The sequence below is a fragment of the Cibotium barometz genome, chromosome 57 (assembly GCF_041138505.1).
Source record: "Cibotium barometz isolate CiBa-2024 chromosome 57, ASM4113850v1, whole genome shotgun sequence".
NCBI lineage: Eukaryota > Viridiplantae > Streptophyta > Polypodiopsida > Cyatheales > Cibotiaceae > Cibotium > Cibotium barometz.
The window spans coordinates 13268885-13288734 of NC_141102.1; the positions used below are offsets into that span (position 1 = coordinate 13268885).

The following is a 19850-nucleotide window of genomic DNA, read 5'->3' on the forward strand; positions in this document are numbered from 1 at the left end:
GGTCAGTTCTCGGAGAGGATGGTCGGCCTGAACTCTGAAATGGGACGCCCCGATCAACGGCCATGGTGTCCCAATTCAAGCACAAGCTGGTGTTGGCCTCCCAAGTGTCCAAAAAAAAGAAGCAACCCGTACTAGTGGAGCTGCCGGCCCACGAAGTTGGCTGACCGACCTCCAACAACCCCAGTTGTCCCTACACAGTCGGTGGTGGTCTCTAGCCTAGTGGGTCCCTCTACCCAATGCCCGCTAGTCGGCATCCCCACGGCCAAACGGTATGCCGAGTACCTGGGCTAGTGCTTCTAGGGAGAGGATGCATTCAACATGCGCCAAGTTGAGGCCCAGACACTCCGCGTGTAAGACATCATCAATCGCCTCTCGAGTAGGAGATTGACAACCTAAGAGAGCAGGTGGCAGATGTGCAGAGCGAGGTGACCGTGGCTAAGGAAGCAGAAAGCCGAGCCACTGCCCACACTTCACTGGCTTCCTGGACTCACTCAAAGACCAAGTCCTCGAGGAGAAGCCCAGTGAAAAGCGCACACCGGCCCCTCCTCCAGTACCATCCAAATCGACACAAAAGTCCCGGCCCCTCCTCTAGTACCATCTAGATCGACACGAAAGTCCCGGCCCCTCCTCCAGTACCATCCAAATCGACACGAAAGTCTCGGCCCCTCCTCTAGTACCATCCAGATTGACACGAAAGTCCTGGCTGAGCTCTCCGACACCCTCCTACAGGATGACCTAAGTCGAAAGTGGGACAACCTCATGGACAAGCTCTGCATGATCCTTACAAGCTAGTGCAAGCAGCCTATAATCCAACCAAGGGAGGATGTAGACTCAGATGATGAAGGGGATGCTCAATTCAGAGCACCGAGCCGAACACTCATCCAACAACAATCGGTAGTGCTGTGAGCCCCGACAGCTCCAACCTAGTCCCCGCTAAGGGATCAGCTCCGTCCCAGCCCCACGACGACCTCCTCCTGAAGATGGACCAGCTAGAGAAGAGCTCACCCGGTACAAAGAGCAGAATGCCAAATTGACCGCCTTGGGCAAGAAGCCTATCTAGGAAACAGAGGGACCAGAGGAGTCAATCGACATGTAGAACCTACAACTAGCGATGGTGCCAGTCTCTAGTGGAGCTATATCAAGGGAAGACTCAGCCATGGCCCTACGGAAAGACCATGCGACGGCCCTCCAAAAGAACTATAACAAGCTACAAGATAAGATGGCCCACAAAGACCATCATCAGCAGGCCACGGAGGATAGGGGGAAAATGCAAGCTCACATAGATGAGCTCCAATCCAAGGTAGCAGGGAAGAGGCCCATCACTCGGTAGAAGAAGCCCCAGGACACACACGAGGATATCTAGTTAGCCATCGCTAGCATTGAAGAGGCCAAGAATGTGACCTTCCACACCGAACTTGCATATGTCCTTACATCGAGCTCACTGAAGTGCAGCAAGTAAAAATCATGCAACATGGAAACCTCACACAAATAATCCACCAAGGGTGTGTTACTACATGCAAATCCTTGCAGGTGCTATTGTTGCAACCAACCTACCCAAACCTACCCAAACCTCGAGCTTGCAACCAATAGCACCTGCAAATCCTTGCAGGTGCTATTGTTGCACGCCAACCTACCCAAACCTCGAGCTTGGAGAAGGATGGACACCTTTCTGCAGAGCAGCAGCAACATTCCCTACACCATCAACCTCGCCCTCTACCCTCGCCCTCCACCCGGCCCGAACAATCCGAACTAACTTGCTCCCGCTGGCAACGATGATGATGAGATGGGCAGAGTCGAAGACTAGAGTCTCCGGACCTGCGAAAATAGGAACGTGCCCAACCAAGTCAGGGTTAAGAAGTCTTCTCATCATAAGACAACGGGAACCACATATGTGTGTAGCCAAACAAGCACCTGTGGAGTCTGAGATCATGAATGTGCCTAGGCTGAGAAGGATGCTAAGGAGAATCTAACACGGTCCCTATCTTTGGGTGATTTGCTCCATTGTATCAACATCAAGGAAGACTGAAGGTTCGGGTCTTTGGATTGGGAATCTGACCCATCGGGCATGCCAGGTGTTGGGGCCGGACAACTGAGCCAGACAACCGGTGTGCCGAAACCCCACCGAAACATTAGAGCCATGGCCTAGTCTGTGCATTTAACACCGCCATCGTGGCTCAATGAGTTGGGTAACAGTAGTAGCAGACCAACTGGTTGATTAGGCCATTATAGATGTAAATCAACCGTGCTCAGAGCACGATGCCATCTCTTGTACTACTCCGTAACTACGCATTAACCAATATAAAGATGTAATGGAAATCTGTAAAGTGGGCTCTGGGTGGTGTTAATCAAATTTCTAGCATCATGTATATCCGCCTCTTCCTACCATCATGTATATCCGTTTTCTAAGTCTTTTTTTTAATAGAAAGAGACTTCTATTAAGTATGAAAAAGACATACAACAATCACAGCTATAAGTTGGAAAAGAATAGAATCACCCCAATATGTAAGGTGATTTACACCACTGAGATCCCACTGAAGATATTTGATAGGACTGCCACCATATAACCACAAACACCAAGAGCCATGAGTCACGATCTGAGGAGAAGGGTCAATGAACCAATGCTTCCCCGAATGACCAACAATCCTCATTGGACTAAGCCTAGTATCTGGGATGATCTCCTCCATACTACATCTCCTCAATCTCCCTCCAGGCATGATAGAGTAAATGATGCAATCTGTAGCCTCCTGGGTCGAGAGAGCAATGACCTGCAGAGGTATGCCTATCCTCGAAAAAACTCCCAACCAACTCGGATGATAGTCTCCATGAAATGTCCCAGAGAGCCACTCATGCGGAATAGCTGCATCAATCTAATCAATATGAATGCAAGAGCCCCTAAGATGCTGAATGGATGCAGCTCTCTTATCCTCTGGAAGACTCTTAAAGGTCTTCCAAGCAAGAACTGTGTATGCACATCTCTCCCATCCTGACCACTGCATATAACGAGATGCACCAAGTGGCCAACGGGCCTCATCCTCCCTGATGAGCTCGTTCCACATAATAGGTTGTCGGTTAGCCTCATCAAAGACCTAGCAAGCCTTTGTCACAAAAAAGATCTCTTGCTTCTCCATGCTCCGACAATGGCTGCAATAAGAGGGGAAGATGGTGCCCTGATATATCAGCCTCTGTGAACAAAAATCGTGTGTTGGGCATCCAGTCTCTCCCGACCTGGGGTGTACATTCGGAAATCTAAGACAAGAAAAAATCCTTCCAAGGCTTAGTGAACCTCTGACCACAAGTTTGCAGAGCATCTTGCACTGAACATTCGGATCGATAATATTCAAGCCCCCCTCTCATTTGGGTTGAATAACTGTGAGCCAAGCTACTTGGCAGCACGAGTGTCTCAGGTGCCATCCAAACCCGACCAGAGAAAATTGTGGATCAATCTCCACAACAATTGACCAATGCACGCATGAGAGAAGCACCAACAAGATGCAATAAACCAAGCTGAGGCAAGCAATACCTGATTAGCCACCAAAGCTTTGGAAGCTAAATCTAATCTCTTGGAGCTCCAATGAAGAAGCTTCTTCCGGATACTCATAAGTACCGGAGCAAACGGTTGTGTAGGAGAAATATCAATCCTAACCTGGCATCCCAAATATCTAGCAGTGCATCCTCTGCTGATCTAAGTAAAACCAAGCTCTGCACCCCAAGCTACTCTTGGTGAATCACTAACCCAAAAACCAACAAATTTGTGCCAATTAATGAGTGCCCCTGCTGCTAAATAGAACTCCTCTAGTGCTACCTGGAAAGAACATAAGCATATATGTGAAGCCTCCAAGAACATGGCTGTGTCATCAGCTAACTCAGAGTCAACCAATTCCTCTTGACTATGAAGAGGCAACCTCAATCCAGAAATACCAATAGTGAAGCCTCCAAGAACATGGCTGTGTCATCAGCTAACTCAGAGTCAACCAATTCCTCTTGACTATGAAGAGGCAACCTCAATCCAGAAATGCCAATAGTGGAGCGGAGAAAGATGCTCATGGCCTCTACAACTATGATATATAATAATGGGGCTAAAAGGGCAGGGGCTAAAGGGCAACCCTGCCGTACTGAGCGAGCAATCTGAAACCACTCTCCTCTTTTAAGTCTTCTTTGTTTATGTTTTATGTTTTCAATCGGGTAATATATGTAATCGTTCTGTTTCGTATCTCTTGTAAGACGAATACATTGTTTTTTTCTATGTCTTTCGGTGTATGTTTTCTGTTTCAAGCTGGTGTATTGCTAACCAGAGACACTCAGTAGGTTATCGGGTAGCGGTCACCCAATAACAATATATATATATATATATATATATATATATATATATATATATATGGTGATAATTGAAAGATGATTGATAATTAATACAATAATTATGCCATCCTGTGTGTTCAATAAAATTAATGTTTTATTCCATTAATTAAAGGAGGAGTAAGCAATAAAAATAACCTTAGCTTAGTTGGAGAGCACGTTCAATAACCTAGCACGATGTTGTAAGTTAGAACCTTGCTAGCCGCTTGGCTTGATACATTGTAAATGATATACATATATATGGTGGTGGGTGTACGTGTTTCGAAGTGGGCTTCACTTAAAAAAAAACCTCAGTGATACAAAGATTTTTTTATATTATGAAGGAAAAAATTAACATAATGCATAGCAAAACAAAAGCAAGGTAGCATTAAATAAAGGAAAAAAACGACATAGTAATAAATAAAACAGGTGCTGTGAGGCTCTAGTCCGAGTGGTAAACAACCTTAGTTGTGGCAGGCGAGGCTCTAGTAACAACCTAAACATGCATACATGGAGGTCTTGGGTTCGAATCCAAACACTTGTTATTGTATAATATAATTATAACTTTGAAAAACATGTGCTAAGACTATACTTGAATAATATAAATACAAAATAAATAAACACATGAATAATATAAATATTAAATAAATAAACATAAACATAAACATAAATATCAATGTAGATTAGGTTAGATATATATTCAGTAAGTAAACATTAGAATTCAATGTTGATATATTTTAGATTAGATATATATATATATTCAATAAGTAAATATCAATATAGATTAGATATATATTCAATAAGTAAACATTATAATTAATCTGATTAAACATCGAAGGCACGGCGTGCTACTGCAGGTCGTGATGGCCTCCGTCTCTCAATTTCATATTTGTCAAATCTCAAGCATCAAACAAGCTTGGAAGGGCATCCCTTGTAGACGACGCATTTGCTTCCAGGGCACAGGTATGTATTCGTCTTGAACATGGCTATGCTGTTTTATCTGAAGAGATCCCCAAGTACTCATTTCATGTGGCTCCTTATTGTGTAATGTATGCATTAATATTGCCTTATCAAACATGTTTTCGCCTGTATATGTTGATTCACAGCAGCATAAGAAAGACCAGCTCTTGCCAATGGTTGTGTAGCCTAGTGGTGTGGGTTTGTGACCGGGAAAGGGTAGGTCTTGAGTTCAAATCCCCTCAGGCTCCCCCCGGCAGCATCTGGGCTGTTTGCAGCCGTAATTGTACTGCCTTCGGGCAGGAGACCAAGCCGCCTCGGGGGTGGGCACTTAAGTTGCTCCTAGAGAAGGATCTAATCAGGGGAAAAAAGAAGAAGAATGAGAGAAGGATCTAATCAAGGGAAAAAAGAAGAAGAATGAGAGATTTGACTAGCTCTTGCAATCTCCATTGTGGCAAGGGCCCCCGCTGTTTTTTTATTTCGTGTCCTTCATATAATTCTATATGCTGCCGACCGACCTGCTCCATAAGCAACCCAAATCTGTCCAATAGGATCTTTGTCCACTCGGATGTCTTCTTTGCACACCTAGACCCATGCTAGAGCCCTAATCTAGATGTTTATCTGCTGCCTATCAAGATTAGCCTTGGATTAGTCATGTCCATGTGCATGCACATGACATCCCCTCCTGCCAAACTTGATGACGGGATTCCAACCTTTGATTGTGAATGGTTGTGATCATCCCCTGTCTCCACATATGGTCTCCCATATGTGTCATCCTTTCCTTCCTGGCAACTTTTTCACTGAAAACCTTGCCTTAGGTCTCTGAATCCGCTAAAGCAGAGATTTGTGCATCTGTTCCACTTTGTCTCCTTGCCTTCTTTCCCTGCCCCTAAACACAAACATGAATCCTTCTTCTTGAAAATTGATCCTGGCACCCTTGGCTCCACCCCTTGGATGAATTTCATCCCTTGGAGTGCTTCATAAAAGCTTCTGGGGCAGCCCCAACTGGCCTTGGACCTGTGCAGTTCCTCTGGGACACCAACAGCACTTAGCATAGCTGAGCCTGATGCTCTGATACCATTGTGACGTGCAAAAGCTGCAAGAATAATCAGCATAGACAGAGAATAGAGAGAGAGAGAGATGGCTGTATATTCAATATATTCACAGAGGACAAAGGGTACAATGTTTGTGGCCTTAGGCCTTCTCGAAAAGGTAAACAAAACCTAATCTATGCCCAACAATGACCCATGGCCTAGCCTTTCGTAGGCCCAAAGCATGCCCAAGAAACTGGCCGACCAAGGCCAGAAGAAAAATGCCATATAATTCTATATGTTGCCAACCTGCATCGTAAGCAATCCAGATCTGGCCGACAAGATCTTTGTCCACTTGGATGTCTTCTTTGCACACTTGAACCTATGCTAGATCCCTAATCTAGATGTTTATCTGCAGCCTATCAGGATTAGCCTTGGATTAGGCATGTCCATGTGCATGCACATGAGAGGCATGCTCCCTCCTTCCTCGGTCTCTTACGGATTCTTGCTTTCTCAAATTTCAACAATACCCAGTCATTCTCTTTGATGTCCACCTCTCTGCAGCAACATCAAGATCTTTGACATACTCATGCTACAAAGATCTCATCCTTAGTGCATATGGGTGGCAATATCACTTTGCCATATACAATCTCAAATGGGGCCTTTTCCGTAGAGGCATGGATTGGGTTGTTATATGCAAACTCTACCATGGGTAGATACTGTTGGCATTATCATCTCCAGATTGGGCATATATGTGCATATTTCATGCTGTATCTGGCTAGATTTATGAGGCCATGCATTCATCTTATTTTAGATATTTTTCTGCTATTTTTGTCTATTTTTTAAGACATTATTCTAGTATTTTTTGCATAGTTGGCCAGTCCACTGTTTTTATACTGGCCGACTAGCTCTTGTCCAACCTATAAATAGATGGCTTGGGTTAGCATCATTAGCACATCATTATTCAGCTATTGCTGTTGGTTGTATGCACCTACGGGCAGCCCTCGTGCTCTACTTCAGCAGATAACAAGTTTTCTACTTCAGTTCTTTTGCACGTGTGTTTCTTTGCAAGATCTATTTGCTGTTTTTCTGATTTACAGCCATTCTTTCATGGTATATGAGCCTAGTGTTACAAAGGGACCTGCGTTTTCTACATCAACTGTTGTAGGCAAAGATCCACCGCATCTACATATTGAAAGGAGCTGCGTTTTCTGCTGTGGACCTGCGTTTTCCGTTGAGGAGCTGCGTTTTTTCCTGCTGTGGACCTGCGTTTTCCATTGAGGAGCTGTGTTTTCCACTGAGGAATTGTGTTTTCTGTTGAGGAGCTGCGTTTTCCACAGAGGTGCTGCGTTTTTAGCCTGAGATCTGCGTTTTCAGATCTCAGCCCCGTATTTTGGTGCTACAACAGGGTTTTAACCCGAGGGAGTCATTTCTTACCTCTCCTTTTGGTTTCGCACCCTCCCATCCCTTTTTCTCCTTCCTTTCTCTTTGCTGCACTCAGCTTTCGAGGAGGAGTTTGCTGATTTTCTGATTAGCTCTGTTGAAGAGGAGGATTCTTTTGCGTTATCGGAGATATGGCTTCTGGTCATAGTCATTCTTCTCACTCGAGGATTCTCTTTTCTTCTCCTCGATCCCAAGCCCCAAATTCACAGGGTTCTCCTTCCCAGCTTCCTGTTTCTCTACCTTATTCCCAGATTCCTGTTTCTTTTCCTTCCATATTCCCCGCCACTACCACTTCTCTTGTTTCTTCCCTCCCACAAACCCTCATCCCAACCTCTTCCCATGTGCCATCCTATTCACCCCCTCAAGTGAGTGATTCCATGAAGCTGACTGCTACCAACTACCATACTTGGTCGTTTTAATCGCAATTGCTTCTTGAAGGAGCAGGTGTGTGGCCCTCTGTCACCACTCCTCACTTGGTGGATCCTGCATTTCGTGGAGTTCTGGATGCACGGGCCCGTCTCATCATCATCCATTGTATGACACCATCTATCCAGGCATAATTCATATCTTCCCGGAGTGATGCCAGTCAGATGTGGAATGAGATTCAAAGGAGGTTCGAGAGAGTATCTTCTGTGAAGATCGCTAAGTTGGAGGCGGATCTTGAGAAGATTACCATCAGTGACTCAGATAATATCATTGATAAGATTGGGGAATTCACAAGGATCAAGAGGCAGCTTGAGGAGTATGGGAGCTCGATCAACAACCCGATCCATAAACTGCTTGGTAAGCTGCCATCATCCTTTGACTCTTTCAAAGATCACATCTACTTCCGTGAACCTCTACCCTCTTTTGAGAAAGTTGTGACTTACTTACATGACAAATGTTTATTGAGAGGCAAAGGGAAGACAGATTCTGCCTTTGTTGCCCAAAGTAAGGGCAAGTTCAAAGGAGGCAAAGTAGGCATCAACAACAAAAGCGAGAAGGGCAAAAGCAAGGATTCTAAGGAATCCAAAGGTTCCAAAGGGGAGTGTGCCTATTGTGGCAGGCCTGGCCATATGGAGGCTCGGTGTTTTGCAAAGCGTAATGATTCCAAAGCCGCCAAAGCCAAGTACAAAGCCAAGGACACCTCCAAAGATGCTGACAAAGATTCCAAGGACAAAGGCAAGGACAAGGTTCGAGAGGAGGGCAATGCCAAAGTGGCATACATGGTAGTTACAGATTCTCCCGTTTCTTCACAGGATTCCTTCCTTGTGATCACAAAGATCACTTCTGATGCAGAGGTGAGTGCCACACATGAAGAAATTGAGTGGACTGGTGATAGCGGTGCTTCGGCACATATGACCAAACATTCTCACATTATGGAGGATTACAAGCCACTTTCTTCTTCTGTACGCATTGGAGATGACTCCTCCTTACCTGTCCATGGAGTTGGTACCATTTCTTTTGGTTCCTTTCCTTCTTTACATGATATTTTACCTGTCACGTATTTCGAAGAATTTGTTTTCAGTGAACATGGCTGCTCGGAAGGGACTTGGCATTTATTTCGACGATGAGGTGATTGAGGTGATTGATCGGAGGACTCTTACGGTTGTGGCTAATGGTGTTCATGATGAAGGCCTTTACAAGATCACCAACTTCTCTTCTTAGATTTCTTCCTCGGAATCTCATCTTCATCAGCTTTTCTCTCCCTCCCATGCCTTAGTTTCTATTGCAAATACTTCTTTGTGGCATTCACGTTTTGGTCATGTGCTTGTTGTCGCTCTGCAAAAGCTTCATTCCAAGCAACTTGTAAGTGGACTTCCAGAGTTGAGAGCTCTCCCACACATTTGTTCCTCTTGCATGATGGGGAAACATCACAGGGAGTCCTTTCCAGAAGAGGCTACACATAGAGTTACTCGGAGACTTGAGTTGATCCATGCAGACTTGGTTGGCCCTATGGAGGTTGAGTCCCTTGGCGGGGCCCGTTATTATATGCTCTTGGTGGATGACTTCACACGGAAGGTATGGGTGTGTTTCTTGGCACGCAAATCTGATGCATTTGCCAATTTCAGGTCTTGGCTTCCAATGGTTGAGAACCAATCTCAAAGCAAAGTTTCATTCTTACGAAGTGACAATGGTGGTGAGTTTGTACCTTTTGATGAGTTTCTTACCTCTAAAGGCATCCAGCGGGGGCAGACGACTGTTCCTTATACTCCTTAGCAAAATGGAGTGGTGGAGCGGAAGAACCGAACAGCAAGGAGATGGCTCGATCCCTCTTGCATCATGCAAGTCTTCCTCCCTCTTTCTGGGGTGAAGCTGTGGCTACCTCAGTTTATCTCATCAATCGCTCTCTCACAAAGGTGGTCGATGGAAAGACACCAGAGGAGGCGTTTTCTGGACATAAGCCCTCCGTCTCACACTTACGAGTTTTCGGTTGTGTTGCGTTTGTACATGTGCCAGGTCAAAGAGGACTACACTTTCCCCGAAGTTGAAGAGGATGATCTTTACGGGATATAGTTCGAAGTCGAAAGGATACTGCTTTTGGGATCCTGCGTTGGAGGACATCAACATATCTCGTGATGCTCGCTTTGATGAGACCCTCTTTGGATTTGATTCCTCTTCACCCATGCAGTTTTCTGAGGATATTGATCCATTTCCGCCGGATATCGGTGGTGAATTTTCTTTGCTCTCCCATCAGGCACTTCATCACCCCCTGTGCCTGCGGTGACTTCGGCAGCGATTCAGCCTGCTGTTGCTACTGTTTCAGCCCTTGTTTCTGCTGTTTCCAGCCCCATACAGAGTGCTGGACCGTCTTCCGGAACTTCTCAGCCAGTCTGGGCAGCCTCTACATCATCTCCTACACGCTCGGACGTCCCTTCTTCATCCCCGGCTGCCCCGGGTGCATCCATTACAGCTGCGGATACTTCCTCTTCCACATTTGTTGTGAGGGCTGGTCCACCCTGTTGGGTCCAGCAATTACTTCGAGATTATGGCCTTTCTGACAGTCAATTGCATGACCAGGTCTCTACTTCTTCATCCGGTCTGAGGAGATCTTCTCGGGTTCCCACTCCCACAGTGAATTATGCTCTTATGAGTACTTTGCAGACGATTGATGAGCCCGAATCTCCAGAGGAGGCCCTTGCCCAACCACAGTGGCGACAGGCTATGGAAGCCGAGATGTCCTCTATTGAGAGGAATCATACATGGGATTTAGTACCACGACCTTTACATCGACGAGTCATCGGTGTCAAATGGATCTTCAAAGTCAAGTTTCATGGTACTTTGGATAAGTACAAGGCCCGTCTTGTTGCTCGTGGATATGCTCAAATGGCCAGCGAGGACTTTGATGAGACATTTGCTCCTATAGCTAGGTTTCCTTCCATTCGTATTGTTTTGGCTCTGGCTGCTCGTTTCAGATGGCCTGTGTTAAAGATGGATGTTAAATCTGCCTTTTTGAACGGTGATTTAGAGGAGGAAGTTTATGTGGAGCAGCCTCCTGGTTTTGTGATTCAAGGACATGAGGACCATGTTTACTTGTTGAAGAAAGCTCTTTATGGTCTCAAACAAGCACCTCGTGCTTGGTATCAAAAGATTGATGCTTTCTTGTTATCTCTTGGTTTTGAGAGGTCATATGCAGATCCAAACCTCTATGTGCTTCTTTCTGATGGGGATATATGCATCATTGTGCTTAATGTTGATGACCTCATTCTTGCAGGCTCACAGATTGAGTTGGTCACTCAGGTTCAGTCTCAACTTTTCCTCACGTTTGAGATGACGGACCTTGGCTTACTTCATTATTTTCTTGGTCTGGAGGTTTGGCAGAGAAATGATTGCATCTTCATTTCCTAGGAGAAGTATGTGAAGAAGTTCTTGCAACTTATAGTTTGACAGATTGCTCTCCTCTCTCTTGTCCTATGGATCCCAATGCGAAATTGTCTAAGGAGGATGATACACCTTTGGTGGATTCCATATAATACCGGCAGTTAGTTGGCTCCTTGCTTTATCTTGTCAACACCCGACCGGATCTCTCTTATGCTATGAGCGTACTCAGCCAGTTCTCTTCAGCAGCTCGGAGATCTCATTGGCAGGCAGCTTTGAGAGTGCTTCGGTATCTTCGTGGCAGATCAGATTATGGCATCACTTATTCTGGTGGTTCTTCTTTGGTGGGCTTTACGGATGCTGATTGGGCTGGTTGCATTGATACTCGGAGATCTACTACGGGATATCGTTTCATGCTTGGTACAGGATTGGTCTCTTGGAAATCTCAGAAGCAGAGGACTGTTTCTGCTGCTTCTACCGAGGCTGAGTACAAATCCTATCTTCTCTTCACAGCCGAGGCGTTATGGATACATCAAATTTTGGAGCATTTATGTTGTGCGGATGATTCCCCTGTTGTCATCTTCTCGGATTCTCAGAGTGCCATTGCTTTAGCTCAGAATCCTGTGATACATGGCCGCTCCAAACACATTGAGGTTCACTATCATTTTGTTCGGGATCGGATTGAGCTTGGTCTTCTTCGACTTGAGTATTGTTCCACTCAGGACAATCTTGCTGACCTCTTCACCAAACCGCTCCCTCGAGCTTCTTTGGAGGTCTTCCTTCAGCGTGCTGGAGTTGGTCCGTCCATCGGGCGCTGAAGAGGAGGTGTTGGCATTATCATCTCCAGATTGGGCATATATGTGCATATTTCATGCTGTATCTGGCTAGATTTATGAGGCCATGCATTCATCTTATTTTAGATATTTTTTTGCTATTTTTGTCTATTTTTTAAGACATTATTCTAGTATTTTTTGCATAGTCGGCTAGCCCACTGTTTTTATACTGGCCGACCAGCTCTTGTCCAACCTATAAATAGGTGGCTTGGGTAAGCAAGCTATTGCTGTTGGTTGTATGCACCTATGGGCAGCCCTCGTGCTCTACTTCAGCAGATAACAAGTTTTCTACTTCAGTTCTTTTGCACGTGTGTTTCTTTGCAAGATCTATTTGCTGTTTTTCTGATTTACAGCCATTCTTTTAGATACTTCTCCCAAGTGTTAGCACATTCATCCCCAGTTTCTGCCCATTTTTGGTGTCCTTTTGGTCCCTTTTGTATGGCCCGTGATTGTGGGCTGCTTTTTTCCATATTTGTATGGGATTTTTCCCAGCCTATTTGGTATTTTACTAGTCGGCCAGCTCATATGCCCCAATCGGCTAGCATATTCAGCCCCAATCGGCCAGCACTACCCACCTATAAATAGGTGGGGCTAGCCTCTCACTATTCATTCAGTCTTGTACATATTTTGCTCCCTCACTTATGAGACTATATGTGTCTCTTGCTTGGGACTGTTTTGCTTCAGTATATTCAGCATAGTTGCTCCATATCTCTCTCTCTCTCTTGCACTCTCTATTCAGCACACTCTAGTGCCCCTTTGCTTCCGCTCTGTGCACTCTTTCATGGTATCATCGCTCCCGGTTCATCGATTCCATCTGCTGTCCCAGATTTAGCCCTATTTACAGCCCCTTAATCTCTACGTTTTTCTCAGATTTGCAGCCTTTTACTTGCTGCGTTTTCTGGACAGCAACTGCCGATCACTTCCTCTTCAGATTGGCTTCATCGCTTGTAGCCATCAAGTAATTTTCTGATCAGCGTTTCATCCCACGTGGAGTTTGGACATAGGCGGCCTGTTTTTTCAGGACAGCAACCCTTTTCTGGCTGCGTTTTCCTCTCCGGTGGCCATTCCCTTTTGCAGAGGGGGTTTGTGGTGTTTCGGGCTTTGGTGGCACCCTTGGTACCTGGGAGGACACTTCTTCTTCATAGATTGTGCGTTTTCTTGAGGAGAGCCCAAGCTGCTGTCCTTGTTGATGCCTTTCCCTCTTGCACCCTCTTACAGCATATTCCTAGGTCATGTGTGGCTGCCTTTCCTCTCTATATCAAATCTGCATTTTTTCCCTCTTCTGGTGACCTCAAGGTTGGAGGTGCAGTCGACAGAAGCTTCTGCGTTTTTTTGCTATAGGAGGATTCTCGGGTGTTGTCCAGCCTCTTAGGGCTGCGTTTTGGTGGGAGAAAAGACCCTATATCAGCGTTTTCTGATTTGGACAGTTTTATCTTATGAGGGTTGGTTCTATTGATTGGATCAATGATGACAACTTCAGATTTGGCTCCCATACCACTCTGTTGTTATTTCCTAGATGAGGCAGACAAGTTGGATGGTGGTAACTTTCAGTCATGGAAGTTGCAGGTTACTTCGATTCTCAGGGAGTATGGTTTGATGGAGTTTCTGTCGTACAAGAATCGGTGCTTGCTGGACCTTGCCTCTGCAGAGAACGTGTGTCGGTGGAGGAACTGATGGATAGATCTATGCCTTTCTTCTCCTGAATTGTCAAGATTCGGTTCTTCGACACTTCATCTATGCTCCTGATGATGCTTCTACTTTCTATGTGTGGCAGTTGCTTTGTGACCTGTATGGTGATACCAGTGATCGACAGATGGTTTCTACTTCTGGGTGCTATGCAGCCAGTGATCTTGTGGATACTTCTTTTGGAGATGTTCCTGCAGCGAAGGATAGTGGGCCAATTTTGCTCACTGCATCTGAGGAGTTTGTTTCTCATGTTGCCTTGCCTTCCGTTTCTGTGCATACTTCTCCTTGCCAGGATGATATATTTGGTAATGTTTTTGAGGAAGATAGTGGGCTATCTTTGCTCACAGCTTCTGAGGGGAATTTGTCTCCTATTGCTTCGCCTCCGACTCTTTCTTCGACAACCAGTGACCAAGATGTGTTGCTGGTCCCTTTGCCTTCTATGGAGGAGCCTGCTTCTACGCTGTGTGATGCTATTGAGGAGGCTACTACTACTTGAGTTACCACTACTGTGAATGTTTCTCTTTCCCTTACTCTGTGTGAGGATTCTGGATTGTGGTCAGGTGTGTCCATGACCGTGCCTGGGACAAAGTGGTACTTCCAGTGCTTGAAGGATTGGGATTTGGATTTGGTTGGGCTTGTGGAGTCCCGACATTAGTTTTCAGAGGGGGCAGTTGAGTTCTTACATTTGGTGATGCCAACCTTCGAGGAGGGTGCTATTGTATAGCATTTGGCTACTCTTGGTACAGAGTTGGAGGAGATGGACTCTTTCTTTTGAGGGTATTATCTTCTTGGAGCTACAGGCTTCTAGGGATTCTTGTGACACTCTGTTTACATTTGGGTTTAGCACCGATATTTGGAGCAGCACAACGCAACCTACATGGTTGTTCTCTTCTAGAGAAGGAGTGTACCTGGCAGCTTGTTCTGTTGCTATTGTAGCTGAGTTGCTGTGAAGATTGCTTGTTGAGCATTCTTGGTACTTGTTGTTGTTGCATTCTTTTGTCTTTGACAGCGGACGACTTCTTCGGCTTCTCGGAGTATGTTCAGCATCTGGTGCTGAGAGGGGGTGTTAGCACATTCATCCCCAGTTTCTGCCCATTTCTGGTGTCCTTTTGGTCCCTTTTGTATGGCCCTTGATTGTGGGCTGGCCACCCCTTTTTTCCATATTTTTCTGGGATTTTTCCGAGTCTATTTGGTATTTTACCAGTCAGCCAGCTCATATGCTCCAGTTGGCCAGCATATTCAGCCCCAGTCGGCCAGCACTACCCACCTATAAATAGGTGGGGCTGGCCTCTCACTATCATTCAGTCTTGTACATATTTTGCTCCCTCACTTATGAGACTATCTGTGCCTCTTGCTTGGGACTGTTTTGCTTCAGTATATTCAGCATAGTTGCTCCATATCTCTCTCTCTCTCTCTTGCACTCTCTATTCAGCACACACTAGTGCCCCTTTGCTTCCGCTCTGTGCACTCTTTCACCAACCTGTTTTTTGATTTGCAACATAGTATTTGAAGAGATCCAGCAGGGCTGAATGTGGAGCCTCACTTTGCCCAGCCATTTGGGGATAATAAACTGACGAAAAGTCCAGTTTAGTGTCCATATTAGGCAAGGCTTGGCTCATAGGCACACTGGTCATAGCCAAGCCTTGCCTATTGATAAGCCTTGGAAGAGTACATGCCCAAGCACCTCTGATCCTCAAACTGTATCATGCGTGTGAGTGGTCCGAATCCCTCTCAGAAGAGGCAGTTGAATCTCCCCCGTATCTCGTAGTAAGCCGGGCAACTGAACATATAATGGGCCTCATCCTCTACTGCTCCTGTGGTTCATACTGTGCATGTCCTCTCCTCATGTGGGATATTCTCAGCTCTGCCAGTCTCTACTTTGAGGCGGTGGGAGGATACCCTGAGCTGGACGAACGTGATATGCATAGCATGTGACGTGTATCTGAATGTATCTTGAGATCTCAAAGAATCCATCCTTGGAGAGTCTCTAGAAGTGATCTCTGAAGAACTCACACTTCTTACCAATCTCTGACGGAGACACCCATGTCTGGTGTACGTGTAGCCCAAGTAGATCTAACCGGATCATCCGGTTGATCTCCTGTCATGAGAGATCAAGGTAGGGGGGATCTAGGCTATACTGAAACAGGGGGAGACAGTCGATCTCTCTCTCTCTCTCTCTCACACCTATTGCCGATCCTCAGACCTGGCAGACATATGCAGAGAGACTTTATGATGTGCCTGCACAGCCCCCTATACCACAGCCCACAGAGCCATGCCCCACAGTCTCCACCTTCTTCACCCCACCTATGGTTAGGAGGGCCATATGCCGACTCCAACATGGACGGGCGACAGATCATACAGGATTACAGGGAGAGCATCTCATCTATGCTATTGATACATTGGCACCATTTCTTGCTCATCTCTTCAACAGAGCTGTGTCAGAGGGGTTTCCGGCTGAGTGGACGATGCACACTATTGTGCCGATCCATAAAGCGGGAGATGTACTAGACCCCGGGAACTACAGGACCATCATGATTGGCCATATATTGGCCAAACTATACGGGGCAGTTTTGGAGGCAGAGCTGAGCACTCATGCAGAGGTTGGGAGATTGAGAGCAGCAGGCCAGGCAGGCTTCCGTCGAGCCTTCTCGACCATCGACCACATTTTTACATTGAGGTGCCTGATTGATTAGGCCAAGGCACGGAGGCAACGGCTCTATTGTTGCTTTGTGGATTTCCGCAAGGCATTTGATACTGTGCCCAGAGAGCGCCTCTTTCGGCGACTACAGACACTAGGCATACCTTCAGACATGATGTGGGGCATATACAGGCTATATGAGCAGGTCTTTGGGAGAGTCCGATGCCCAGGAGGCTTGTCCGACACAGTTGCTAGCACCATTGGTGTGAAGCAGGGGTGCCCGCTCTCCCCCACGCTCTTTGGGCTCTATATTGATGAGGCGGTCGGCTACATCACACAGGGAGGAGGCTCTGGGGTTGAGCTATCAGGTATTACTGTCCATGTTATGCTTTATGCTGATGACATCATCTTGGTATCCGATACGCAGGTTGGGCTTCAAAGACACCTTGTGGCTCTTGATGACTTCTGCGCACAGCAGGGCTCACAGTGAACCTTGGGAAAACCAAGGTTATGATCTTCCACACTTCACCCGCAGTCAAGAGCCACACTACTCTCACATTAGCAGGAGGGCGGGTCGAGGTGGTGAGCTCTTATGTTTACCTTGGCATCACATTTACTAGCTCAGCTGGATGCTTCTCCATGGCTCAAGCAGTCCGAGACAGAGTGACCCGGGGGTATGTAGCTCTTGTTGGCCTTGAGCGTCAGTGTTATCAGGCACATTTTCAGGAACCCCGCACGAAGGGGTGGCTCTTTGATACATTAGTGACACCAGCCTTGATGTATGCAGCAGCGGTTTGGGCACCAGGGCTTGGAGCCTCCACATGGGTACAGCTGGAGAGACCACAGATCTTGATGCTCTCGAGGATGATACGCAGCAAACCATCCGTCCCGCACGACATTGTTCGAGCGGAGTTTGCTGCACCACCTATGGCAGTGGAGGCATTGTTCCAGACGATCTCCTTTATATACAGGATGAGGGAGATGCCCATGGAGAGATTATCCCGCCGAGCTTTTGAGGCATCCAGACAGCTGGCCGAGGCTGGACACACTGGATCTTGGTATGCACAAATGCTACAGTGGTTCTCACATCATGGTATAGACCTTGAGCGGTTGCCACCTTTTCAGTATGATCAGTCTGCTCCACGGGGTTACCTCTCTCTCAATGAGAGGAACAGAGTGATGAGACAGGACATATGGCAGCACTACATACAGGAGACATGGACAGCACCAGAGAGCCCACTACCACCGAAGATGCTGTACTACAGAGACCACTTTATGAGCATCTCAGGGGATGGGTTTATACATCGACCGCGGTACATGGATGTATACATGCCACACAGCTCTCGCGTTGCTATTGGACAGCTACGAGTCTCATCACATCAGCTAGAGATAGAGGCTGGGAGAGCGGCACGGGTTCCTAGAGCTGAGCGGATATGCAGATTGTGCCGCGAGGAGGTGGAGACTGAGGATCACTTTGTATGTAGATGTAGAGCCCACCAGGGGGTCAGAGATAGATATGCAGGATTGTTTGAGGAGCACTCTTCACTACATCAGTTGATGGAGGCCTCGGACCAGCGACAGCTTGGCAGACTACTACTAGAGCTTCATAGTTCTCGAGAGAGACTCCTCCGGACACCCGCTCCCACTAGGGGTGGGAGACAGTCTCAGCTCACAGATTTCTTCTAGAGATCTATGCCAGTGCCAGCTGATGTAGCACGTGGGGTGACCGCACAGAGAGCAGAGGAATTGAGAGCCAGGAGGAGACCTAGACAGACTAGACATAGAGCACCCCGACTCCGTCACCGAGAGATAGCAGCTATCCGAATGAGGCACCAGATGGAGACACAGGAGAGGCTAGCTCGCTTTCATTTAGACTCAGGGTACATGTTCATGCCATTCACAGCCTCAGCATCGGCGATGTATGATATCTTATATCCCTCTTATGGCACTGGATGGAGTTAGACATAGATCTGCATAGCATGCTTGTACTACCCCTTCAGCATATAGAGATGCATCTTGCCTTAGCACTCCATCCACATCCCCACCCCCCTTATATTGTTTGTATATGGGCTCCACCGATCCATGATGATTCACAGTTGTATCCAGACACATGCACACTTTTTCTTTTGTTTCTTTTCTTCCGATGACCGGAAGAACACAGTTGTATTATTTTTTGTCTAAGGAGGTACAAGAAGATGTACACATGATGCAGTCTACTCTTGATGAAGAGAAGATGCGACGGATCCGGCGCCTGAACATCCGAGTCACAGGGATACCAGAGAGCACTACCTCCACGCCCGAGATTGACGGGCGGAACCTATGTACCAAGCTAGGACTAAAGGAGGATGAGCCGCTCCCATTCACTAGAGTATGGAGGACAACCCCAAAGGACTCCACCAAAGGCAAGGCCTTAGTGCTACAGTTCCCGGACGAGGAGAGTAGGATGAGCTTTATGAGAAGACGGGCTATCTCGAGGAGCTTGCCAGGGGACCCCATCTACTTCGATGATGACCTCACATGGATGCATCTGGAGCATAGAAGATTATGCATGCCGAAGATCAAGGCGGCACGCAAAGAAGGGAAGAAGACACATTATAGGGATGGTCACATCTACATTGATGGGAAGAGGGTCGAATAGCGCCATCTGGCCTATGAGACACGGAGGAAACAACATGAGGACAAAGAGATACACATAGCAATCTGGAACTGTAATGGAGTCCTATGGACACATCCAGGGAGACTTGAGGAGGTGATGGAGGGCCGGGATATCATCTTGTTGACAGAGACACATGAGAGCCCGGAGAGGGGCTTACCACGGGTTGAGGGTTATCAGTGGGAGTCAGCTCACCGACAGGGGATGAGACAGGCCACCTCCCGAGGTTTAGGAGGTATTGCAGTGCTTTTCAGGCATGGGTTACGTGAGCATGTTCGAGTCGTAGCACGAGACTCGGAGGCGAGATACATGTGGATTAGCTTACGCCTCTCGGCGACGAGATGGATTTATATCGCCCTTTGCTACTTTCCTCCGAAGGGGTCGTGGTTTGCCACCACCGAGGAGCCGGGTGGAGGAGAGGCTAGTGAGTCTCCATACTCTGTCTTATCTGAGGAGATCTTACACTATTCGACACTGGG

The 19850-nt window shown here is 46.8% G+C and overlaps 1 protein-coding gene and 1 pseudogene across 3 annotated transcripts in view; both read left to right on the top strand.

Annotated features, from left to right (window-relative positions):
* Positions 1–5139: 5139 nt before the first annotated feature.
* The window catches only part of LOC147606448 (uncharacterized), a 62011-nt gene continuing 47300 nt past the window's right edge, over positions 5140–19850 (top strand). For both annotated transcript variants that reach the window (XM_086792109.1, XM_086792110.1), the window contains exon 1: positions 5140–5295. In XM_086792109.1, the coding sequence (XP_086648235.1) occupies positions 5196–5295 (100 nt within the window). In that variant the 5' untranslated portion in view covers positions 5140–5195. The remainder of the gene's footprint in view (positions 5296–19850) is intronic.
* Positions 8415–12409, top strand: LOC147606449 (secreted RxLR effector protein 161 pseudogene; annotated as a pseudogene). Its single transcript, XR_015264992.1, has 2 exons — positions 8415–8546; positions 11634–12409. The product of XR_015264992.1 is annotated as a secreted RxLR effector protein 161 pseudogene (transcript).